Source organism: Pholcus phalangioides, unplaced genomic scaffold (genome assembly GCF_987345545.1).
Source record: "Pholcus phalangioides strain wild (caught in Gottingen) unplaced genomic scaffold, Ppha-v1.0 ptg000015l_1, whole genome shotgun sequence".
In the NCBI taxonomy this organism is placed as follows: Eukaryota; Metazoa; Arthropoda; class Arachnida; order Araneae; family Pholcidae; genus Pholcus; species Pholcus phalangioides.
The window spans coordinates 111283177-111304858 of NW_028301608.1; the positions used below are offsets into that span (position 1 = coordinate 111283177).

Consider the following 21682-nt stretch of genomic DNA (forward strand, 5'->3'; position numbering starts at 1 on the left):
TATACATATATATATAGAACATTTTTATTTTCTTCCCCAATAAGATGTAAGTGGTACATCAATTCCAGTTTTAAATGAGTATAGATTGTGTGCTTTTTTGTTCCAAACAAAGTACCTCCCGACAATCTTTCTGAATGGTTTCAACCAAGCTTGTTGATTTAGGTTCGAAAAAAATCATGTAATTTCAGTAATGTGAAGTAATTATTTGAAGTCCATGAGTTTCTTGTTAAATATTTCAGAATCTTTGACATGCTATGTTCCGGAAGGTTTCATGATATTTCATATACTTCCATCTACAGCAGTTTCTTCTAAGGGTTATTATTGAGATCTTTCATATTTCTGGAAAGCAGTTGATGTTTGGATGTAGTTTGAGGTGTTTTTTAGTGTTTCAAATTTGGTATAAATTTCAGCAGTGTTATTTTATTTTGCATCAGCTGAGAGGTGTAATTTTATTATGATTCATACATCCATCATCAGTAGGCTACTATCACATAGTGGTAGTTTTCATGCTTTTTTGAATTCTCATCACCTTTGCTTCTGAGTTGTTCTTATGTAATCTTTGTCACCTCTCGAAGAATTTATTCCCCTTCAAATTTGCGTATTCTTGCCATTTTTATTGCTGTTTGAAAATATCATAGGCACATGGATGTTTCTACTTTACTGAACAAACTATCAGCCAAAATGGCAGAAATACTTGACAGCAAAAGCTGAGACACTTGCTGACCAAAATCTGCAGATAAGCATAAAAGTAAGAAGAGAATTGAGAATTTTGTAATCGCGCAGTATTACATGCACAAAGTGACATTCAGAAGTTTGACCATAAAAAAAATCGATTGTGAGGCAGTATTGTAGTATTGTGTGGTGAATGTGTTCTAAAATATATGGGAGGGTCTGTATGACCCCTTCCATCTTTCTAGGTATATCAGTTTGTATCTCAATTAAGAAAGATAATGAAAAATACTTTCTTATAAAGTTAGAACATGATAATCCAGGAAAAGTTAAGACATGATTAGTTTTTTGGTTTAAGGTCACGCAGACCCTATCAGTCAATCTAGTGTTGATAGAACTTGGCAAACACTCAAACCATATTGTCAAGAAGTACTCGTAGCTTAGTCTGATAATGGTGTCCGATTTCACTGATGAGCATAAAAACACCTCTCTCAAACCACTTTCACTTTCAGTAAAACCTTTCTTTTTCAGACATCATCGGGACAAAAAAATTTGTCTGTAAAAGAGGGGTGACTGTTAATCAGGTGTTTAAAATACATTAATACATTTATTATACAAGGGGGAAATTTTTATTTGGCAGTAAAAGAGGGGGTGACCACATCTAGTCAATCAATTAATTTCCCTCTACCATGATGAAATTACTTGTCATGGCTGTGTAGCTGATTAAAGAAAAATGAGTGAATATTTTCAATAAGGAGGGAGAAAAAAAATATTTTAGTTGAACAAACTGCACAAAAAGAACATGAAGTCACTTTTGAAGTATACTTTTCAAAAATCAATAAACATATTTATGTATATTAAACTTTGTCTGAATCATGTTAAAAAATTATAGATACAATGTAAAAGCCAGCTTGAAGCTTACAAGTTGTTATTTATTGACGCCGAATTCCGCTGCAACTGCTAAGTATGCACACAATGGTGAACTGTTTGCTAGCATGAAACTCTCATCTGTATTGTCAGAGGATTCTTCATCTGGACGCTTGATTCTCACTAATTGCAGTACTGCCCTCATAGCGCCTGCGAGAAACAAAGAAAAGCAACCAAAAAAGGTAACAAAAAAATTAACTGATTTTTATGCAAGAAATTATATATTTCTGTTTTTCTTCAAATATATATGAAGGGTATTTCATGATTAGTGTCTGAAAGAATAAAAATTCTACGGTTGATTACATTTAAATAAAATATAGATTATATCAGAGAAAATAGGGAAAATATCAGACACAAATTCAAGTTTGTTGGTGGCACCTCTGTAAAATAATTAGTAGGAAATATGAACATTAAAGTTTTTATGCGGCCCAAAATCAAAAGAATATCAATAATTAAAATTTTTGCCTGTTGCTATTGTACCAAACATTATCAATTAGATAAAAATTTATTGAGATATCATAATTTTTCAAAAAATGGATAAAATCAAGAATTTTTATCACCAATACCTCATTGGATTTTTTTGAAATCTCATGGTTAATTTTTTCCAGTATGATAAAGGAAAATGTAAGTTTTAATTCAGGTATCCCTCACTTTACACGGTTTTGCTTGAATTCACAGGATTTATTCATATTTTTAAATAACTAATTCATTGAAAAAAAAGTTGTTGCCTTTGCTGTTGGGTTCAATTTTTTTTTTCATCCTTCTGAAGAATCCCCCTTCCCCCAATCCCTATCTTTCCCATGTTAAATTCAACTCACTTTACACGATTTTATCTTACACGACTATTTTGCTGAATCAATTATCGCTTAAAGCAAGGGATACCTGTAATTGACTTTTTTTTACTGGAAATATACAATTATTATTTTACATGTGTCAGCTGAACTTCCCTCTTTTTGCGTATATTTTATTCATATTTTACTTAAACTTAAAACCAATTGTGAAATTTCTATTTCTTTTAGACACTCTTCGTGAAATTACCCATCTATTTTACCCTACTGATAGTACTTTTAAGTAACATTAATTTTTTAGTCCCTGCATATAAAATCCCTTACATACGTTGTTGAGTGTTGGTATTTTAAAGTCTAAAGGCTATATATAACTACTTTATGACTTTCAGATAACAGCGCAAGTGTGTGAAAACTGCATAGTTTTTAAATATATTAATTTAAAATAATAAAATTCAGTGAGATGTTTCACCCCTGTAAAAGGGATTACTGCAAACAAATGCAAAATTTGTAAAACACTGCTTTTACAAAATATTCCCTAACAAATGTAAAAAAATTGTCTTTCTTTTGGTTAAATAAATATTCGTGATTATGTATTATTCAACATATTTGAATCAGTATTTACAGTACTTTATTTTATTTTTATTGTAAGCATCTAGTGCTGACAAAACTTTCAAGTATCAGGGTAATTAATTCAAATGTATACTAAATAATTTTTGAAAAAAATGTTTTTTTGTTTTCAGGCTTTAATTAGAACTAAAATGACCTACCAAAAAATTTGTGATTTCTTCTTTTATGTTAGTATAGCTTAGAATATTTTTTTCTGCTTACTATTCTAAAATCATTCTGAATTGAGTGTTTAGTTGTGTGTAAATACGTGCACCCATACAGCTTTTATGAATAAACATATTCTTAAAGGCCTTTCTTGAAGAATGCACAAAATAATTTTGCCTTGCAGATCTAAAAATTTCTTAGTAAAATAAGTGTCTTTATCAGTCACTGCTTGATTTTACATTACAAAGTAGCCATCGGATTCCAAATAATGAGCCATTTCTTTAAAAGTCTTTCCCATTTATTAACTAATTGTTTAAGTCAGCTCGAATTCTTTAAAATGAATGTCAGTTATAGTTGAATCTTTTAAAATCTATTTATGCTCCTTTTGAAAACAATGTTAGATACTGAAGTTTATGTTCTTGGAATTTAAACTCAAGATAGATATCTTGGAACAGGGATTTCATCTGCAAATGTGGTAGGCATCTTTGATAGCACAGTCTGTGCTTGTTTAACAACGACCATGCATTATAACACCCCTAGAACAGGAGTCACAAATATTTCCATATTTCCATCATGCCATTTTTTATCCAATGTAACAACCAGTAAATGTCATTCAATCCATTACAATGACCGAACTCAGCTTGCTCCCCCCCCCCCCCAATTGGTTTTTTTTTTTTTGCAAAGAAATGGACAAGATCAATCGTTGAGTTTGTGTTTGACCATTGACCATGATCTTTGATGCTTGGAGAAAAGAGGGTATGAAAATTAGACAGTTTAAAGATAGTCAGTTCTGTGGGAAACCCTAAGGTTAACTAGCACTATCACTGGAAAATTTGTGCTTACCATTCTGTTTTATTTTATAAAGATGACTCACTCCCATTTCCCACGTGATTGATTTTTTTTTCTTATAAATTTAATTGAGTACTTTCTCAGTGGGAGAATATACATGCAAGTGAACATTTTACTGTATTTTGCTGCATATAGTGAAAAATAAATGTAGGTTTTGGCCACATGCAGTGTTTCTATAACTTTTTTTATCACATCAATAAAATGTGAAATTTTCCACAGAAATCAAACTTTATGATTTTTTGTTTGATATAAAGACCTCCCAATATAATGTCATTTTCCCGTGGAACAAAAGGGGTCGTTATAACGAGCATCAACTGCACTTCTCTCAAATTCTAAATAAGAATTAAATTTTTATGCATTCTTTTTCAATTTTTCTGATGTTTTCCATGCTGTAGATACCACTGTAATGTGGAAGAATAATCAGATTTTCAAAATGACTATAGTTATATCGCTGCTATAGTCATGACTACATGACATCGCTAGCAACTTTGTTCTCAATGAAGTTATGTTGTGAGGATAAGGTTCTTAAAAAAATCATTTGCTTTAATTGTGTTCCTTCTCTTTATCAGCAAATTTAATTATGGATGGTGTATGGAATGATTTTTTTTCAAACAAGGTCTATGAAGCTTTAATTGAAGATAAAGGGAAAACTGTGATTTATATGCGACTTTCAAAGCAGTGTACAGAAGAACTGAGCTTGCTTCCAGATAAGGAATTCACAGCAGAGGTAAATTTTTTTTAGCACATTTTTACTCAGAATATCTAATGCAGCTCTTGAAATGAAATTTCTGAAATTTGCCAGGTTTGTACTTGTACAAGAAAGGTAATAAAAACATAGGAATTCATTAGTCACAAAATAAATTAGTTACAGGCTGTAAAACCATATCTAGTCATTTTTGAAACAGTCCCCATTAACTTGTATACACTTGGCCTGACATGCCTGCCATTTTAAGGAGATATTCTAGTACTTGTTTTCCAATATTGCTTTTAAAATAAACTCTTTCTAATTCTCAAATTTACCTTCGCTTTCTTCAGAAAATTCTGTTGCTGAGTAAAATTGTTTTATGCAGCTCCGATTGCATTGGAGGTATCAAAAAGTCAGGCAGAATAATGGACTTGCCTGCATAATGATTTTGATTCTTCCTTTTGGCATCTGCACCATGATAATGCCGGCCACAATAGTTGCTAATGTATACTCTGTTCGCTCTAACTTGGGTCCTGATGTAAATAAACCACTGTACCAATTTTTGATATCATTCCGCATCCTTTATCTCTATTGGTTGTAATTTTAACCGCCCCTTCATTACGTGTTCCGAACACGTGTGTTTTTTCCTCAAACGTGAGATTGTAAATTCGTTACAAAGAATTTTCCTGGAAAAATTTTTTTCACTGTTCTCCAAATTTTGTTGAAATAAAAACTGTTGATAACACTAATTAAAATAGAAAGAGGTGTATATATCGCCCAAAAAACCATTCGTTAAGGTATTCTTCATTATCATGGCACACGCCTCAAGAGTTAGGATGACAGGGCTCCAGCCCGGACATTGCCCGCGACGATTCTTGTCATTTTTTTACGCTAAAAGTTTACTATATAGAAGGGCTGTTGAAAGGTTGGTCTGAAGGACCGTCAAAGATCACAGCCTTGGGGGTCTTGCGGCAGGATGTGGGGCCAAGATCGTTACAAAAGCTTGTGCGAGTTGTTTATTATTTTACAGCAGATAATAAGAAAAAAAAATCCTCATTTTTTCTTATTACTTTTTTTCTTCAGAATTTTACAATTTTATTTCTGAGCTAATTTGCGCTGTATGATTTTCCTGGGCCGGATATGCTACCAATTATAACGAGAAACAATTTATGAACAACTTACCGTTGCGTTGCCGCTTTTTATTTTTCTTGCGGGTCTGTGTAATTAAATATTTCATAATAATCCACGAGCTGTAGCAGTTCCAATTTAACGAGAGAGAGTCATCCACATTATTTCATTTCTTTACTTCAACCTGTTGTTGATATGCTGTTTTTTGTCAAGACAATTTCGGTTTTTTATCCATGCGTAGGTTGCGAGCCATGACCCCAACATCCAGTAGCAGGATGTCCTGGACTGGGATCTTTAATGGGCGCCCCCCCCTCCCGGGCCAGGCTTTCTCACGGGATCTATAGTGTCTGTCATAGCCACTGTGGTGGTTGAGTGGTCATAATGACGGACTCGCACTGCGGGGACCCGGGTTCGAGCCCCAACCGTCACCAGTGGTGGTCAGCTGAAGTTGGTTTTCTGTGGTTCCCAACTTCAAGGCGCAAATGCGAGCCTATCTCCCCGTTAAAAAGTCTAGCCACAGAGAGCAACAGTCCTACAAACAGTACAAATATTCAGTCATTACACTTCACTCCACTTCTGAGATATAGATGGCAGCACTAAAAAATCATACACAACACTAGATACACACTCAGACTGTTAGGTACACATACTTACACTTCCGGCACAACTCACTAGGTAGTAAATTGCCCATGGCGATAGACCTGAGTTGTGCTCTGCTTGAAAAAAAAAAAAGTGTGTCATAATGAGGCTAACTGAATCAAAAATGAGCATTACTCTTTCGAACCAGATTTTCAAAACTTTACCTTCATGTCTTCGTGATAATCCTCAGACTTTTTTGGCTCACCGCCTTCGACAAAAAAAATATTACTTCCTCCCAACAAGCTGCTCAAGCAGAAGTGCAAATTCTTTTGAAATGCTATATTCACCACGAACAATAAGTGACCCTCCCCCCACCCGTATCCAGTGTACGTCAAAGCGTGTGGGTGAGAAAAAAATATTGTTGACAGCAACTTCGTTTATAGGAGTCCAGAGCAGCTGCAAAGAAATGAATTTTCAAATGGCTCTGCCAAACAAGATAGACGTACATATTTCATTTATGTCATCAAACGATAAATGAGAAAGCTCTTTTTCTTGCAAGACCTCTTGAACAAGCGTATATAAGTGTCTAGCAAATCTGTTTGCTAATGGGAATAATAATAATACAGTGAAACTTCCAGGGGACGGTAATGTTTGAGTGAGAAAGAAAGGCGTATCCTGTCAACACCCACCCTGAAGACATAGCAGCAAAAACACTTTGTGACCAATGTTTAAAAAATATTTTTTCCGGTCTTCCAGATAACTTTGAAATAAAAAATTTAATATAAATATTAAAAAAAAATAAAAATTATGAGGTATTTTGTGGTATGAGGGGCAAATGGCAAAGAACTATATTTTTGGCGGTGTTGCGTAGTAAGAAAAGGTGAAATGTTCTTCAACCAATCATTTTGGGCATCGCACACACGTGCTTTTATTTATATCAGGACCCAAGTTAGAATGAACAGAGATTAGTTGCTTACTATTTATTCTCGCAAATACTGTGAATGTGAACCTGAAAAATATATGACCCGAATAATGAATGTATTTGGTAAATGCAGTAGTTCGCAAACATTTTTCACCCTCGGCTCTGTTTCAGTCAACTTTAATCAGTGTGCCCCAAAATGGCCGAATAAAGAACTGTTCCAAAAACAGAACAGACATGCATATAATATCACCACCTTGCTGTGACACCCCTGACAAATGTTAACTATGCCTCTAAACTTTGTGCCATGAAAAACTTTGAGCACCACTGAGTTAGTGTATTCAAAATTTATGATCAAATGATGAGAGAATTACATTTTTAACTTTAGTCTGTATTTGTTTAAACAACTTTTTACTTTTTCATTTCTCAGGTCCAGTTCCAGTTAAACAGGCTTCCATTGTGCGAGATGCACTTTGCAGTGGACAGACTACACCCTCCTTCTTTGGTATTTCCTAGTCTCAATTCCTTGCCACCAGTGCTGTGGAACACTGATAGGTACAGAAAATATTTTTCATGCATACCCCTTGTTTATCATTACACAATATTCTGTATTATACAGTTTTAAATATTACTTACCTGAATCGTGTTGCAAATATTTAAGAATTGATTCTGAATATTTAGAAATCAGTGCATTTAAAATTCAACCTATTTGAAATGCATGGTATAGTCAACGCTTGTTACAATGACCATTCCATTACAATGACCCATAGGATAAGTCCCAAAAGTTTTCATAGAATGATTATTATATACATTTTACTTTCCATATGACAACTTTCCCAATATAACCAATACGACATCTGTTTTTGATAGAACAAAAGGAGTTGTTATATTGAACATCAACTGTGTAATGCAGTTTTAAACCAAATGTACCACATTTTCTTATGTGTATTTGTTTGTAAAATTAAAAACAGCAATTATATGAAAAAATTTTCTTGGACAAGGTGCCTATATTCAGCCACTTTTTTTGTTTGGCAATTACCCATTGTGGCCTCTAAATTAATATTTGTTACGGCTTATAAAGTTCATCAATACCACAATTTCCTGTATATAACCACTCGAGAAGACACCAACGAATAAGGCAAATACACAAAAAATAATAAAAGTCCTAATGCATTTCAACACCAATGGATGCCGTCTTCAGGGGAAAAATTTCCTGAAAATGTCCAAACATCCTGACTGGAAATTTGCGGAATAGTGCTATCCGATTGGTCCATTTGAATTTTCTTGTAATTCCCGCTCTTACAAGAAAATTCGAATGGACCAATCAGATAGCACTATTCCGCAAATGTCCAATCAGGATACTGCATTAGTATCTCACGCAGGCTCACAGCTTCATTCTGACCATGACATTTGAAGTGAACAGACGTACTTCTTCCGCTGAGAGACCGAGCGTTAAGATTTGGTATTCAACCCAAGTGGGAAACTCGGTCAGTGAGACTAGTGGTTAAATTTTTCCTCTGAAGACTGCACCCATTGGTGTTGAAATGCATCAGGACTTTTATTATTTTTTGTGTATTTACCTTATTCGTTGGTGTCTTCTCAATATTCTTGGGCAAAGTTGGTCAACTCTTCTATATAACCACTTGCTATCGTGGGAAAAAAAGTTTTTTACGCTGTGCAGGCTATAGAGTTTACCAGAAAGTTCTTTTATCCTGTAATAACCATTGAACCTAGAAGCATACTTCCAATTGGAAAAGTATCCAAATACAGTCCACGCTGCTTAACGCGATCATATCGAGACCTGGGGGGGGGGGGGAAGAGGAAGAATTTCTGAAAATAATAACCAATGATAACTACATCCAAAAAATAATTTGTTTACAAAGGGGCCGTTCAAGTATTATGTCAAAATTTTTGATCCCCCCCCCCCCCCCTCCTTGTCAGCAAAATTTCATCAGCTTTGTCCCTTTGAATCCTAACGCATATTGTTGGGATCAGAGACATACAAGGGGGGATTAGGGGGTAGTGCCCCCCTCCCGAAAAGATTTTTTTTCTTTTGTCATACATTTGCCTTTACTATAGGAAGGCCTTTGCAAAAGCAGGTCCAGATGTACATGGATCGCAGAAAATACTGTGAACAATTACAACATTAAGTATGGAATTTTTTGTCAATATAAGAGAGGTAAAGGAGAACACTGTCCAGCCTTTTACATAGTCTTGCAGCAATATAACCATAATGTACAGGGAAAAAATTTTAATTAAACCTCAGTTTCAGAATGTGCCAAAAAAAAATTTTCTACCAAAAATAAAATTTATAACATTATGCAAAGTCCTGATGACAAAAAACAAATTTTTTCCTATGTTGTGATATTAGTCTGTTCCATTCTTTGCAAAAGTGATAACAATGCCCAAATGATAACATCATCTGTGATTATAATAAGCGGCATCTACTGTAACATGCAAACCTTAGATACATCATTCATAAATGGAAGGGGTTGTAGAGTTATTAAAATAAAAGAATAAGTTTTTATTTGATTTTGCTGTCTTAAAAAACCCAATGAGAAAATTGATGTTCTGTCTCTACTTAGCCCAATAAAAAAATCCATGTTTTCAAGTGCAATATTCGCTGAGATGTATGGAGTCAAATATCATTGAAAATATAAGAGAACAGCATATGAAGAAGCATAGAATGAGCTTGTTTATGTGGTTATTTTTTTCATTTTCAGCGATTTTCGAATTCAAATATCTAAGTAAATATTGCACTTAAAATTTTTTTTTTTTGACTTGGTAGAGGCAGGGAAACTTTCTAATTGTTTTTTTAAGCCAAGGTGACCAAATAAAAAGCTAATTTTTAAATTTGAATAACTATATAACCCCAGAGCTGCCAACTTTCTGGATTTAGCCCGGCAATACTGGATTTCGCAACATTCTCAGGGCTTCTGGATTGTAAAATTATATTGTCAGGTTTCATCAACTTAAAAAGAATGAAAGGAAGAAAAGAGAGAGAAATATTGAGTTTACTGTTTTTTTGCTACCACTGTTTCTATTTTTAGAAAGCTACCCTTATCTCCATTGCATGGAAAGCTCTTGTGACATCGCACTACACACCTAGACTCGAGGCCTGGTAGCCTGTATGATAGGTGGTCAAAGCCAATAGCATGATGTAAACAAACATGACTGCCTGTTCACGTTGGAAACGTTTTTTTATATGTGTGCTTAATTTTAGAACGGCTGGTGGGTGATTCGATCACCATATTTTTGTTTTTTTCATTAACTAATTTTTTAGTTAATGAATTCATTTTTTATATCAACTAAAAGCCACAAAGATAGAAAAATTCTTGGAATTTTGATGGTTATTGGTCAATGGAAAGAAAACCACAAAACACTCATGTTAGTGAATTTCAAAGTGGGAATTTTTTTTTTCTAACGTGAAAAAGAATTCCGGAATCCTGGAAAGGGGGACAAAAGTGAGAATTTTCTTAAACATAGCAGGATGCTTAAAATGATAAAAAAAATAGGATGTCTGGTAACTCTATTTTTACCCCTCTCTTACTTATGCATCTTTTTCCCTTGCACCAAGTCATAAGTGAGAGATCACTGTAGTTGAATCTGCAAATGCATGCTATGTATCAATTTTTTAAATTTTGGTACTGTAATTTTAATGGTTTTTAGAAACATTATTTTTAAATCTAATCATTCTTTTTTCTGTTTTTCATACAGGTTTTATTCATTCATGATGGCCTTAACTTTATGAATTTGTTGAAATTAAAACATGAATTGAAATTATATTCCATTGAAATACCTATTTTGCATTTTCAAGTAGCAGTGAATGGTTCAAGAACCTTGATGTGCAACTGAACTCGAAGCAGAAAGAAGCAGTTCTTGCAATAACAGCTCCGATCTCTCTTCGTTTGCCACCTGTTTTGATAATAGGCCCATTTGGAACGGGGAAAACATTCACTTTGGCACAGGCGGTCAAAATACTTTTGGAAGATAGTCAGTCTAGGGTCCTTGTCTGCACCCATTCTAATAGGTCAGTTTTTTTTGTGTTAATGTTTTCTTCAAGTAACATTTTTGAGTGTTGAAAAACTTGATCATCATGCGATTTGTTAAGCTTCTTCTACTTCTTTAATCAGTAGATTAATAGACTTTTCTTCCTTTTTATCGAGATCCAATTCAACTTTAACTTAGCAGTTAAACTAAGAAAGAGTGTGTGAATGTATAAAATCTGTTGTCTGTTTAATGTTGATTGATTAGATTTATTATAAATAATACTAGAAGGATTGAGGAAAGTGGGAACTCTGTGCTGCACTGCACCAAAATTAACATCCTGTGCCATCTTCTCAAAAAGTTACCAGTTCCCCTCCTCCCATCTTCAATGGTCATGCTATCTCGTGACTTGGAAAGTGGAGATCTCTGTTGAAAAGTAGTTTGACTATTGTGAAGTGCAGTACTTGATTGGAATAAAAACTTGCAGGATAACCATGTGTGTTTTTCATGCTTTGCAAGCCTTACAAAGGTATTTTTCATTCAAACGAAAATTCACAATTCAAAAATATTCAATTTTTATTTATCCTTGGCAACTTTATCCCAAGACAGGCTTTTTAAAAGTGCTACAAACACGTCAAACAGCCAAGCAAAATGTTTTGCATTGTTCTGCAATGAGTCCACGGCTGACTGGAAATGTTCTGCATTGTGTTTTCTACATTTTTCTTAAAATTCTTTCAGATTATTCTGCAGTTGCACTAATTGTTCTGTGGTGTACGTAGCAGATTTCTGTATATTCTGCTTTGAGGCATCAAACCGATAATCCATCTGGTCTCTCCTCGAAAATGCTGCTGGAAGTCCAGAAAAATTTGCAGAATCAGAGGTGGTCACAGATTATAAATTTTTTTCTTGAATCAATTTTTGAATTTTCCCTGCCAGTCCTGATTTTGTCCCCGAAAATCAGATTGGAATAACCGTGGCCCCTTATTTAAATTATTGTGCTTACCACCACAAAACCCTGGTAATATCTGCGATCATGCAGCTGAATATGGTTTACAGTAGTCTTTCAACTTTAAAGTGCAAATGCGAGTCAGTTTCTGTTTACAAAAAAGAAAGAAATCGCCACTGCAGCCAGCAGAAATTACCATGGTCAATCATCAGTGTGTCAAATCCTAAGTTTTGTGAAAAAAAAATTCATTCTGCAAGTAGAAGTAGTCCACCAAATTATGTGAATGCTAATTTTTCAACTTTGCCAAATGAGTGTTAGATCACCAATATTGGCAAATAGTGATTCGCCCAAAAATTTCTCTTATTTTACAACTGTATCTTTCTTAATACAACTAACAAGCAGCCAGTGGAAATCATGCCCATAAAATTGAAAAAAAAAAATCTATATATGCAAAATTGATTTTCTGTGTATGTTCTCTATACAAATCTACAATTTTACACCGATCCTCCCCGAATTCGGCACATATACCAAACAGGACCGGAATTGAACCGTAGGCTACTTTAAAAGTTCGTCAGAGCAGAGCAAATGCCAGAAATGGCAAAAAAAAAAACCAGTCTGACAACAATGGTTCCTGGGCCCCAACAGTTAATTTCAAAATGTTTACTTTGGTTGCCATGGCTCCCTAGCAATGCGTTTCAGACATGCATATGCCTTTACAATGGTTTGTCACTTTAATGCTGCCAGTATTATGTATAATAGTTTATTCCTTTATAATGGTTTGTCACTTTTTCAATCCTCCCAGTAATTGAATAAAACCCGGGCAGCGCCGGGTATTATAGCTAGTTGTTTATATTCATCCATCATTCCTTATCTCCAATTTTGACCATAAATGGTTTTCCTGAGCACATAACTGCCTAATTTACCAAAGAACATTTAAGATTTTAATGTTTCAAAACCGTACTCATTCACTCCTTGTTAACAAGGCAGCTCAAAGGGACCACCCTCAGCATGAGGCAAGCACTACTCTATGAGTGGCACTGAATCTGGAGAGAATAAAGGAAATGATTGTCAGAAAGTGTGAACAAATAATTGTTTTTAAAGTTCTATTTACAATGTAATGATTCTGTAATATGATGCTAACAGAATGAAATGTATGATATATTAATATATTGAGAGTGAAAATCTGCAGCATTTTTTCATGACATTTTAAGGTGCAGCTTGACACCTGCACGTTTCCCAGTAATAGTTAGCTAAATATGACTTTTTGTGGTTTTTTTAAATTTCATGTTCAATAAATGTTGCCATGGCAATCAGTAGACCTATGACACGATAACATAAATATACACCCAGTTAGTTACATATTCGCTCATCACCATTTGGAAGATAGGTGACACCACCTACTGAACTGTGTAAACTACTTCACTTGAAGAAGCATTTCATTCCGTGCACTGCCCAGGCTCTATCGACCATTGTCAATTTTAGCCATTGCCTGGATGAGGGGCTGGGCGATGTCGGGTGCTTTATTATGCATATAAAATATAAAATACATTAACATTGAATATAAAAACACATTAAAAAAAAAAAAAGTATATACAGATTTAAATATTTCTATTATACAATATACAATTTATTCCGATGAGCTCTTCTGATGTTCTTTCTAGCTTTATTGAGCCCGAGCCCCCTGTTCCTCTCTGTGGCCAAGCGCCAGGTCCTGAACCATGTTTTCCCTCATTGGCTTGTTGGCTCGGGTGAGCCCTCCGCCATGTCCAGGCCAGGTCCTGGACCATGTCTTCCCTCGTTGGCTTGTTGGCTAGTGTGAGCCCTTCGTGTCACATTGGTCCGACCAGGTGCCAGGTCCTTCAGCATACTTGAAGAAGCATAAAAATATCAGAAATTAAGGTTTTGCTATTGAATAAATTAATTTGAAGAAGAAAGAAAACTTACTACAGAAAATGTGTGGCCTATTTAGACTGCTGCTGTTCTAGACAACAAATAATGTCGCCCTCAACAAGCAAAAAGACTGGTGTGAAAAGTTTGTCAAGAAAATATAGCTGCTTTTTGTGATAAATTTTTGTGGGGGTGGGGGGGTGGTTCCATCATTTTTGTTATTCCCAAATATTGTTGCTTTAGTTCATTGTTTTTCTTCTAACATTAATTTTTTCTGCTCCAATTCATACATTCTTGCTTTAAAACTTAATTTTTTCTGACAACTGTTCTGAAATTTACTTCATCCCCTCTCACCCCAGATACAATAAGTCATTTGATTTTTTTTTTCATACAAGGACGATATATCTCACCTAGCCTAGATATTTTTTAGAGCTGGATTGCTTAATGCAACACATTTTTCTATCCCTCTTATTTTGTGCCTGTTGAAATACAAAAGAAAGCTTACTTCATGGAAAAATAAATTGCATTTTACTAGGGCTTTCCATGGCAGTCGAGTAGTTAGCACACTAGCTCCTGACTGTGCAGATCTGGGTTCGAATCTCTGTTCAAGCATGGCTGGTTACTAACTTAAATTCCCTGTATAGCTTTTGCTTATTTCTTGAGAATACATGAGCACCACTTTACATTTAGTGATTTGTCAAAATGTGTGGTTTCCTTTTTGAATTTAAAATTTGATTTTTTTTAATCCACTTATTTCAGTGCTGCTGATATTTACATCCGGGAGTACCTTCACCCAGAAGTTGCCGAAGGGAAAATAGAAGCAACACCACTTCGTATTTACTATCGTCACAGATGGGTTGCAACTGTTCATCCCACTGTACTTCAGTATTGTCTCGTCTCCACCACAGAATGTGATCGCTCATTCAACATGCCCACTGTAGATGATGTGAAGAAACATAAAATTGTTGTAACAACTCTTAGTACATCAAGATACTTGGTTCAACTTGGGCTGGAAAAAGGTTCGTAATTTAAAAAATGCCATCGTAATCACAATACAAAAATGTGAGAAATATTCTTTATGCTCATTAATTCTCTTCATGTGTGAACATTATTAACTCTCTGTCGGGTGCAACTGATCTAATAGATGCAGCCTTCATGTTTTCTCTTCTTTATTTTTTCTTAGATGGCACTAGCACTATTGAGTAGCTGTCTCTTAACCAGTCAGTTGTCCAGTTGATTTCTCCTTTTTCTCTTTTTTTACTTTTTGAAAGGTTTGAAGCTAATGAAATAAATTTTCCTGATTAAAATTTTTTATGAATGCATTTACACTGACTTCATGTTCTTAACTTTTTTTAAGCCATCAACAAAAAAATTGATTGAAATAATTACTAATTAGTTTTCAAAAATTGAAATAACTAGATTAAAAATCGGTGTGATGGCATATGCCATCATAACCAGCTAACTGGTTAATCTTGCTAGGTTTGAGTGTGCAACACTCAGAACCTTACCAAGCATGGGTGGTGACCAAAGTGATCTGCTAGGCTCATTGTACGCGATTACTCAGCATTTTGAAATTTAAGTATTTTACTCTCCAGTGTATGGGTTGAGTTTGTGAGACCCATGCATATGTATTTCTCTCATTTATTGGCAGGTGACAAACAATGTTTTGAGATTCTTGCTAATTTAATTCTGTCGGGGATTTGATCTGACAGGCTCAGCGCTGCCATTTTTCATCTCACGTGCAGCATTAAAATTTGTTTGAATGGTTTTATGTGAAATTGTTTTTTGCAGAAACTTTTGTGTTTCTTCTATTGACACACCTAATAATGACATTCATCACTTGGCAGTTTTATAAATGTACTTAATTAGGTGTTTATTATGTTTTTAAATGTGTTGCCTATCAAGCAAATTGTGCCCGAACTCAGTGATCAACATATTGTGTCAACAGAAGGTTAAGGAATTTTGTTGGGTTCCTTCAATTTCTTAATCATAATCAAATTGATGGATTAAATTTTTAAGATCAAAGAATTTACTAACACCGGTTATATTGCAGGTTTCTTCACTCATATTCTTATTGATGAAGCTGCTCAAGCAATGGAATGTGAAGCCATAATGCCGTTGTCAATGGCTAGTGAAAGCACTAGGATAGTGCTTGCTGGTGACCATATGCAGGTAATTTGTCATTGGTTGGACAGCAATATTTACAACTATTTTTGAGTTATTTATGGCCTTTAATCCTGAACATTGAAATAAATTTTCCGATTACTTAGTGAAAGACAAGTTTTATTTTAATGTATGCTGTTATATGCTCCATTAAAAAAATGAGTTGCATGTCTTTTAAGTGAAAGATTTATTATACTATCATTAACTAGTATTTTTACATTTTTCTTCACAGCTTAGTCCAGAGGTGTATTCACAGTTTGCCCAGGAGAGGAATCTACACACCTCACTGTTAGAAAGGTTGTATGATTTATATCCCGAGAACTTCACCTGTAAGATTCTGCTGTGTGAAAACTATAGGTCTCATGAAGCCATCATTCAATATACATCTGAGCTTTTTTATGATAACCATCTGATTGCCAGTGCAAAACAGCCTCGCCATGAAAAGTATTACCCGCTGACATTTTTTACTGCAAGAGGTGAAGACATTCAGGACGTGAACAGCACTGCGTATCATAACAATGCAGAGGTGAAAGCAAAATTTTTCCTTCTTCAAACTTTTTTATCTCCTATTATTTCACCAAAATCACTATATTGACCCTTAATAATAAAGAATGCTGAAGATTCACTTTAATTACATTGAACAACAAATTTTGACAAAGTTTCTGCATCCATAACAAAAATAGTCATTTCTTATGTAATTCGATTTGCTAAACACAAATTTTATAATTTCCTATTGTGTAATAAAAATATGCATTTCTCTCAAACCCCTGATTAACAGTCACCCCTCTTTTAAGGACAAAATTTTCCTGCTGGTGTCCGTCAAAGAGAGGTTTTACTATGTATAGAAAGTAAAATAAATATACAGAAAAAACACCAATATACAGAGGCGCAACATTAATTTACATGAAATACATTGAAACAGAAATGTTTTATAGCATGAATAGTTCATTTATCAGTGTCTGATGCATTACTTCTTTCTGCATTATGATTGTACTGGACATAAGGACCATCTTTTACAATTGTCCAGCAGTAGTCAGCCAGGTTGATATTTTCCCTGATAATGTTCTATGATCCTTATTACTTTTTCACCGTATAATAATGCTTGTATATTACTTTTTAAGTGTTAATACGGTAATTCATTACCCTGTGAAAAAAAACCAGTGTTTTTTCAATGGCTCTCAAAAACAAGAGCCAGTGAAACTTTTTCATGGTGATATTTGTGTTTGGGAATATTTATTTTCATGTTGGACTCAATTTTTTTGTTTGTTTTAATAATATTAATTGGATGCAATTTTATTCTAGTGTTATGACCAGTGAAATTCAAAGAAAGTCTGAAATTTTTTGAAATCAAAGAGTTGATGAAATATTTACAGTAGCCCCTCATTACACTGCTCCTTGTTATAAAGTGCATTCAAATATTTTGCCTTTTTAATTGAGTCAATATATTGACTTTTTTCTTCTTGCATGTGTTGTATAACAAACTTTAGTCGAATTCCGTTTTAACGAATACTGTTATAGCGAAAATCTTGTTTTAACTAACACTTTTCTGATCCTTCAGATAAGTTTACCTAGGAACAATGCATAAACCTGGATTTTCTTTATAACAAAATTTCATTATAAAGAAGTGATTTCTCCGGTCTCTTGGAGTTTGTTATAACGGGATTCGACTGTACTAAATTAAATTACTTATAAAAGATGTTAATAAAAATTATTTCTTAACAATGGAAAACTTCTTAATTTCCCTTGGCCCCTCCCTCATCTCAAAGTTCTCAATCGTGATGAGAATTTTCTCAATGAGAATTTTAAATAAAAGAAGATAAGCTTCTATCATTGCTGTCCTGAAACTCTTCCGATATTTGTGTATTCTGTTTCAAATGAATGTTCGATATATATTGAGGTGTGAATTAATTTTACAGGTTTACGAGATAGTTGAACGAGTTATCGAGTTGAAGAAGTCTTGGCCAGAGGTCTGGGGTGATCAGGATGAGACGAGCATAGGTGTTGTCACACCATATTACGATCAGGTACTTTATTTTACTTCTGCTTTTTGTGATTGAATTAATAAAAGGGATAAAGTAAAATATGGAGATAAATCCTTTATAATGATAATCACCTATAGGGTGGTACTTCAGTTTATAAACTTTTTGCCTAACAAAGATATTTTGGACATTTTTCTGCTTCTGCTAATGAATACAGATTCCGCTAACAAACATTTTAGTTTATTTGGATGTATGCTCTCATATACAACTCGTGCCGCAAGCTAAATTTTCATCCCTAGTCAAATTAGTCTCCCACATGAGCAAAATTAATTTATTTCCACTGCGCAATTGCTGTTTGGTACAACTCTCAGAAAGATTTTTAGTCATTTCAAGTTGAATGAATGATTAAGCCAAGAGAAAATGCATTTGAAAGAGAGAAAAAAAGCAGTCTTAGACTTGAATATTTTGTTATATTGTAAGAATTAATACCAAACTGAACAGTTTGGTCATAATAAGAACTTATCTTTTTCATCTGCATGTATGTAAGAGAAATGAACCGACCATATTGCGTAGAGAACACCACCTCACTCACTTTCTTTTCCGCTATGGCTCATGAACCGACTTCATGGCATACTTAGTGTAGAATGAGATGTTCAATTTTTCATCTTCCTTTAAACTTCCCTTCATCCAATTATGAAGTTGTTTATCTCAGCCTCTGGTCAGTTGATATTTTCCTATAGGGCTTCTTAGTATTTTATGAAAGTTGCTTTTAAATTTTGGCTAGTTCCTAGAATGAATGAGACACTTTTCTGTAGCAACTTATGGAGAATAGCATTTCTGCTAATTAATGCGATTCTGGAGTGAATTATTCTCATTAGTTGAGGTATTACTGTATAATAATATTACTTTTTGGTCACAGTTCACTTTTCATAGTGTTAATATATTCCATCAATAATGATAAACCTTTTATAACAATGCGTTTTTCCAATTCCTGAGTATTGTTATATAGGCGTTTCACTGTATATGAAAGTGCTATTCCTGATTTTATTACTAATCTTAATTCTTTTGGCTATAAAAATATTTTCATCACATTTTCAATAATGTTCAAAATTTTCCTGTTCCATTTGAAAAGTCCATGAATGATCACAAGAAATCAGGAATAGGCTTTTTAAATCATCTGACTATACTGAGAGCATTTGCAAAAGTTGTGACAAAGTTCTTGAAATGCTCATATCTCAGAAAGTATGCAATGTAAGTCAAAAGCAATACTATCGTTATAGATGAACATTGCAAATACAAGTCCAGTGATATCACTCTGGTTTTAATATCTCTTCCCGTCTGGGCACCAGGCTTGCAGATCTGATTCATAATTTATAGTGCAAAAAAATAAAAAATTCAAGAATTGTCCCAGACCCCCAATCTGGAGTTCTGCCAACCCCTTCATTGGGGGGGGGGGGCAGGAAGTCTGTACCTACGATGCGAGGCTAGACACAAAAACGTATTCACATCAAATTTGGCGGTCGTATCTATGTCACGGCTTATCCCAATTTTTTTTTCTTGAATGCAAGTTCTCACCTAAAGTACCAAAGGATGTTTAAAGGTGTCGCGAGTTCGATACCCAGTTTGTCCTCGTCAGAAAACTTTCCTGACAAGGGTACAACAGTAATGATGACATAGACACAGAAAAAGATTACTGCAGGGAGTCCCACATCAAAGGATTAGCACACCAACCTCTCTAAGTATAAAAAAGGCTGCTGTTCAGAATTAGCAATAAATTGTAGGTCCCGGTCTAATTAGCCCTCGCTTGCAGAAAATGGCTGTGGTGCAACAAAAACAGAGCTCCCGCTCATCATACTTTTCCTTTTTTTTTTTTTATCAAATCCTATCAGTAAAATCTGTGTAATTGATTTTAATTGAGGAGGAAATCATCAGTATATTGCCAAATATTACAAATGTTGTAGGTTGCAATTAATGATTCTGCCAAAGTAGAAGTTTTATCATTTTTAAGGTTATTTTTGGGGGATGTAGCAGACCATTTGGTTTATTAATTTTTTATTTGCTTAGTTTGTGGGTTCAGCCAGTAAAATATTCATCAAAAACTTCTGTCTGGATGGAAAAAATAATTTTGTATTAAAGTCCCTTTAGAAAAAAAAGGATGGAGAATGCAGTAAAACCATCCAGTTCACCTTGACTTATTTATTTTTTGCACATTTTTCACTGTGCTTTTGAAGTGGTCTCAGAAGAGCGCCATTTTTAAAAAACTTACACGTCTTCATAATTTGCTGTGGGCATTGTCAAAGAGAGTTGACAGACTGGACTGTGGAAAACTCCAATAAAGAATAATATATATTGTGAAAGCAGAAAAAAATTATCTGTGTTGTGGCCAAAAATTGTTTTTGTAACCGTCATTTCTGTCATTTTGCTTTAGCTTGAGTCAATCTTATAGGATACTGAAATAGTGCTATGAAAAAATAAATAAATTTTTAAAATAATAAAAAAAAATTTAGGGATTGTTTTTGTTATACTGATTATATATTGTGTCTTATGGGGGTTACCCTCCCTTGTCCTACTTTTTAATCCAACTTTTTCTAACTTTTTGAGTGGGAGCCGTGCAAAAATGATCAAATGAAAGTTATGCACAGTTTATACATACTTTGGCATATAAAAAGCCACAACATTTATAATAAACATTTTTTGTGGCAAATTTTCTAATCATGTTTATTCACTATAAATTATAGTAATTGATTTACTATGAATTGAATATCAAAATAATGTGGATTGATCATTTAAAAGTAGACTCGAGATTTCAAACTGCTTCTTTTTTTATTTGTTTACTAGGTTGTTCGAATCAGGGCAGAGCTGAGAAAGAAAAAGTTGCATGGCGTATCTGTTGAGCGTGTGCTTAATGTTCAAGGTATACATTTTGTTAGTTTGGTCAAATATTCATTGATAAAAATGTTATTTTTCAGAAAAATATTTCAAATAACTCAAATATATATATTTTTTAACATCTGCTTACATAATCTTTTAATATTTATTTTTAAAACATATAGAATACTTAACCTGAATTTTCTACCAAATATTGACCTTTTCTGCAAACTTTTCTTTGTTAAAAACCTCTAATGTAAATATTCATTCACATAGGCATGCCTTTTAATTATATTAATTATGAATGCAGGTAAACAGTTCAGAGTTATATTCCTGAGCGCTGTGAGAACAAGGCAGACTTGTAGCAGATCTAAGGGAAAAGAATCTGACTTGGACCATGGTTTCTTATCGAATGCAAGATTACTCAATACGGCAATAACTCGGGCACAGTCCCTTGTTGCAGTGGTTGGCGATCCAGTATCTTTGTGCTCTGTCGGGAAATGTCGGTGAGTGCTTTTCCTTTTTTTCCCAATCGCT

At 34.1% G+C, this 21682-nt stretch overlaps 1 protein-coding gene across 2 annotated transcripts in view; it reads left to right on the plus strand.

Moving 5' to 3' along the window:
• Positions 1-21682, plus strand: part of Helz (Helicase with zinc finger) — a 50136-nt gene that overhangs the window by 13741 nt on the left and 14713 nt on the right. The window contains exons 6-15 of one of the 2 annotated variants that reach the window (XM_089245162.1): positions 1562-1778; positions 4621-4731; positions 7746-7870; positions 11136-11345; positions 14895-15154; positions 16189-16307; positions 16531-16824; positions 18215-18322; positions 21116-21191; positions 21456-21651. In XM_089245162.1, coding sequence (XP_089101288.1) covers positions 1562-1778; positions 4621-4731; positions 7746-7870; positions 11136-11345; positions 14895-15154; positions 16189-16307; positions 16531-16824; positions 18215-18322; positions 21116-21191; positions 21456-21651 — 1716 coding nt within the window. Of the gene's footprint in view, positions 1-1561; positions 1779-4620; positions 4732-7745; positions 7871-11132; positions 11346-14894; positions 15155-16188; positions 16308-16530; positions 16825-18214; positions 18323-21115; positions 21192-21455; positions 21652-21682 lie in introns of both variants that reach the window. The other variant, XM_089245161.1, reaches the window with a different exon arrangement.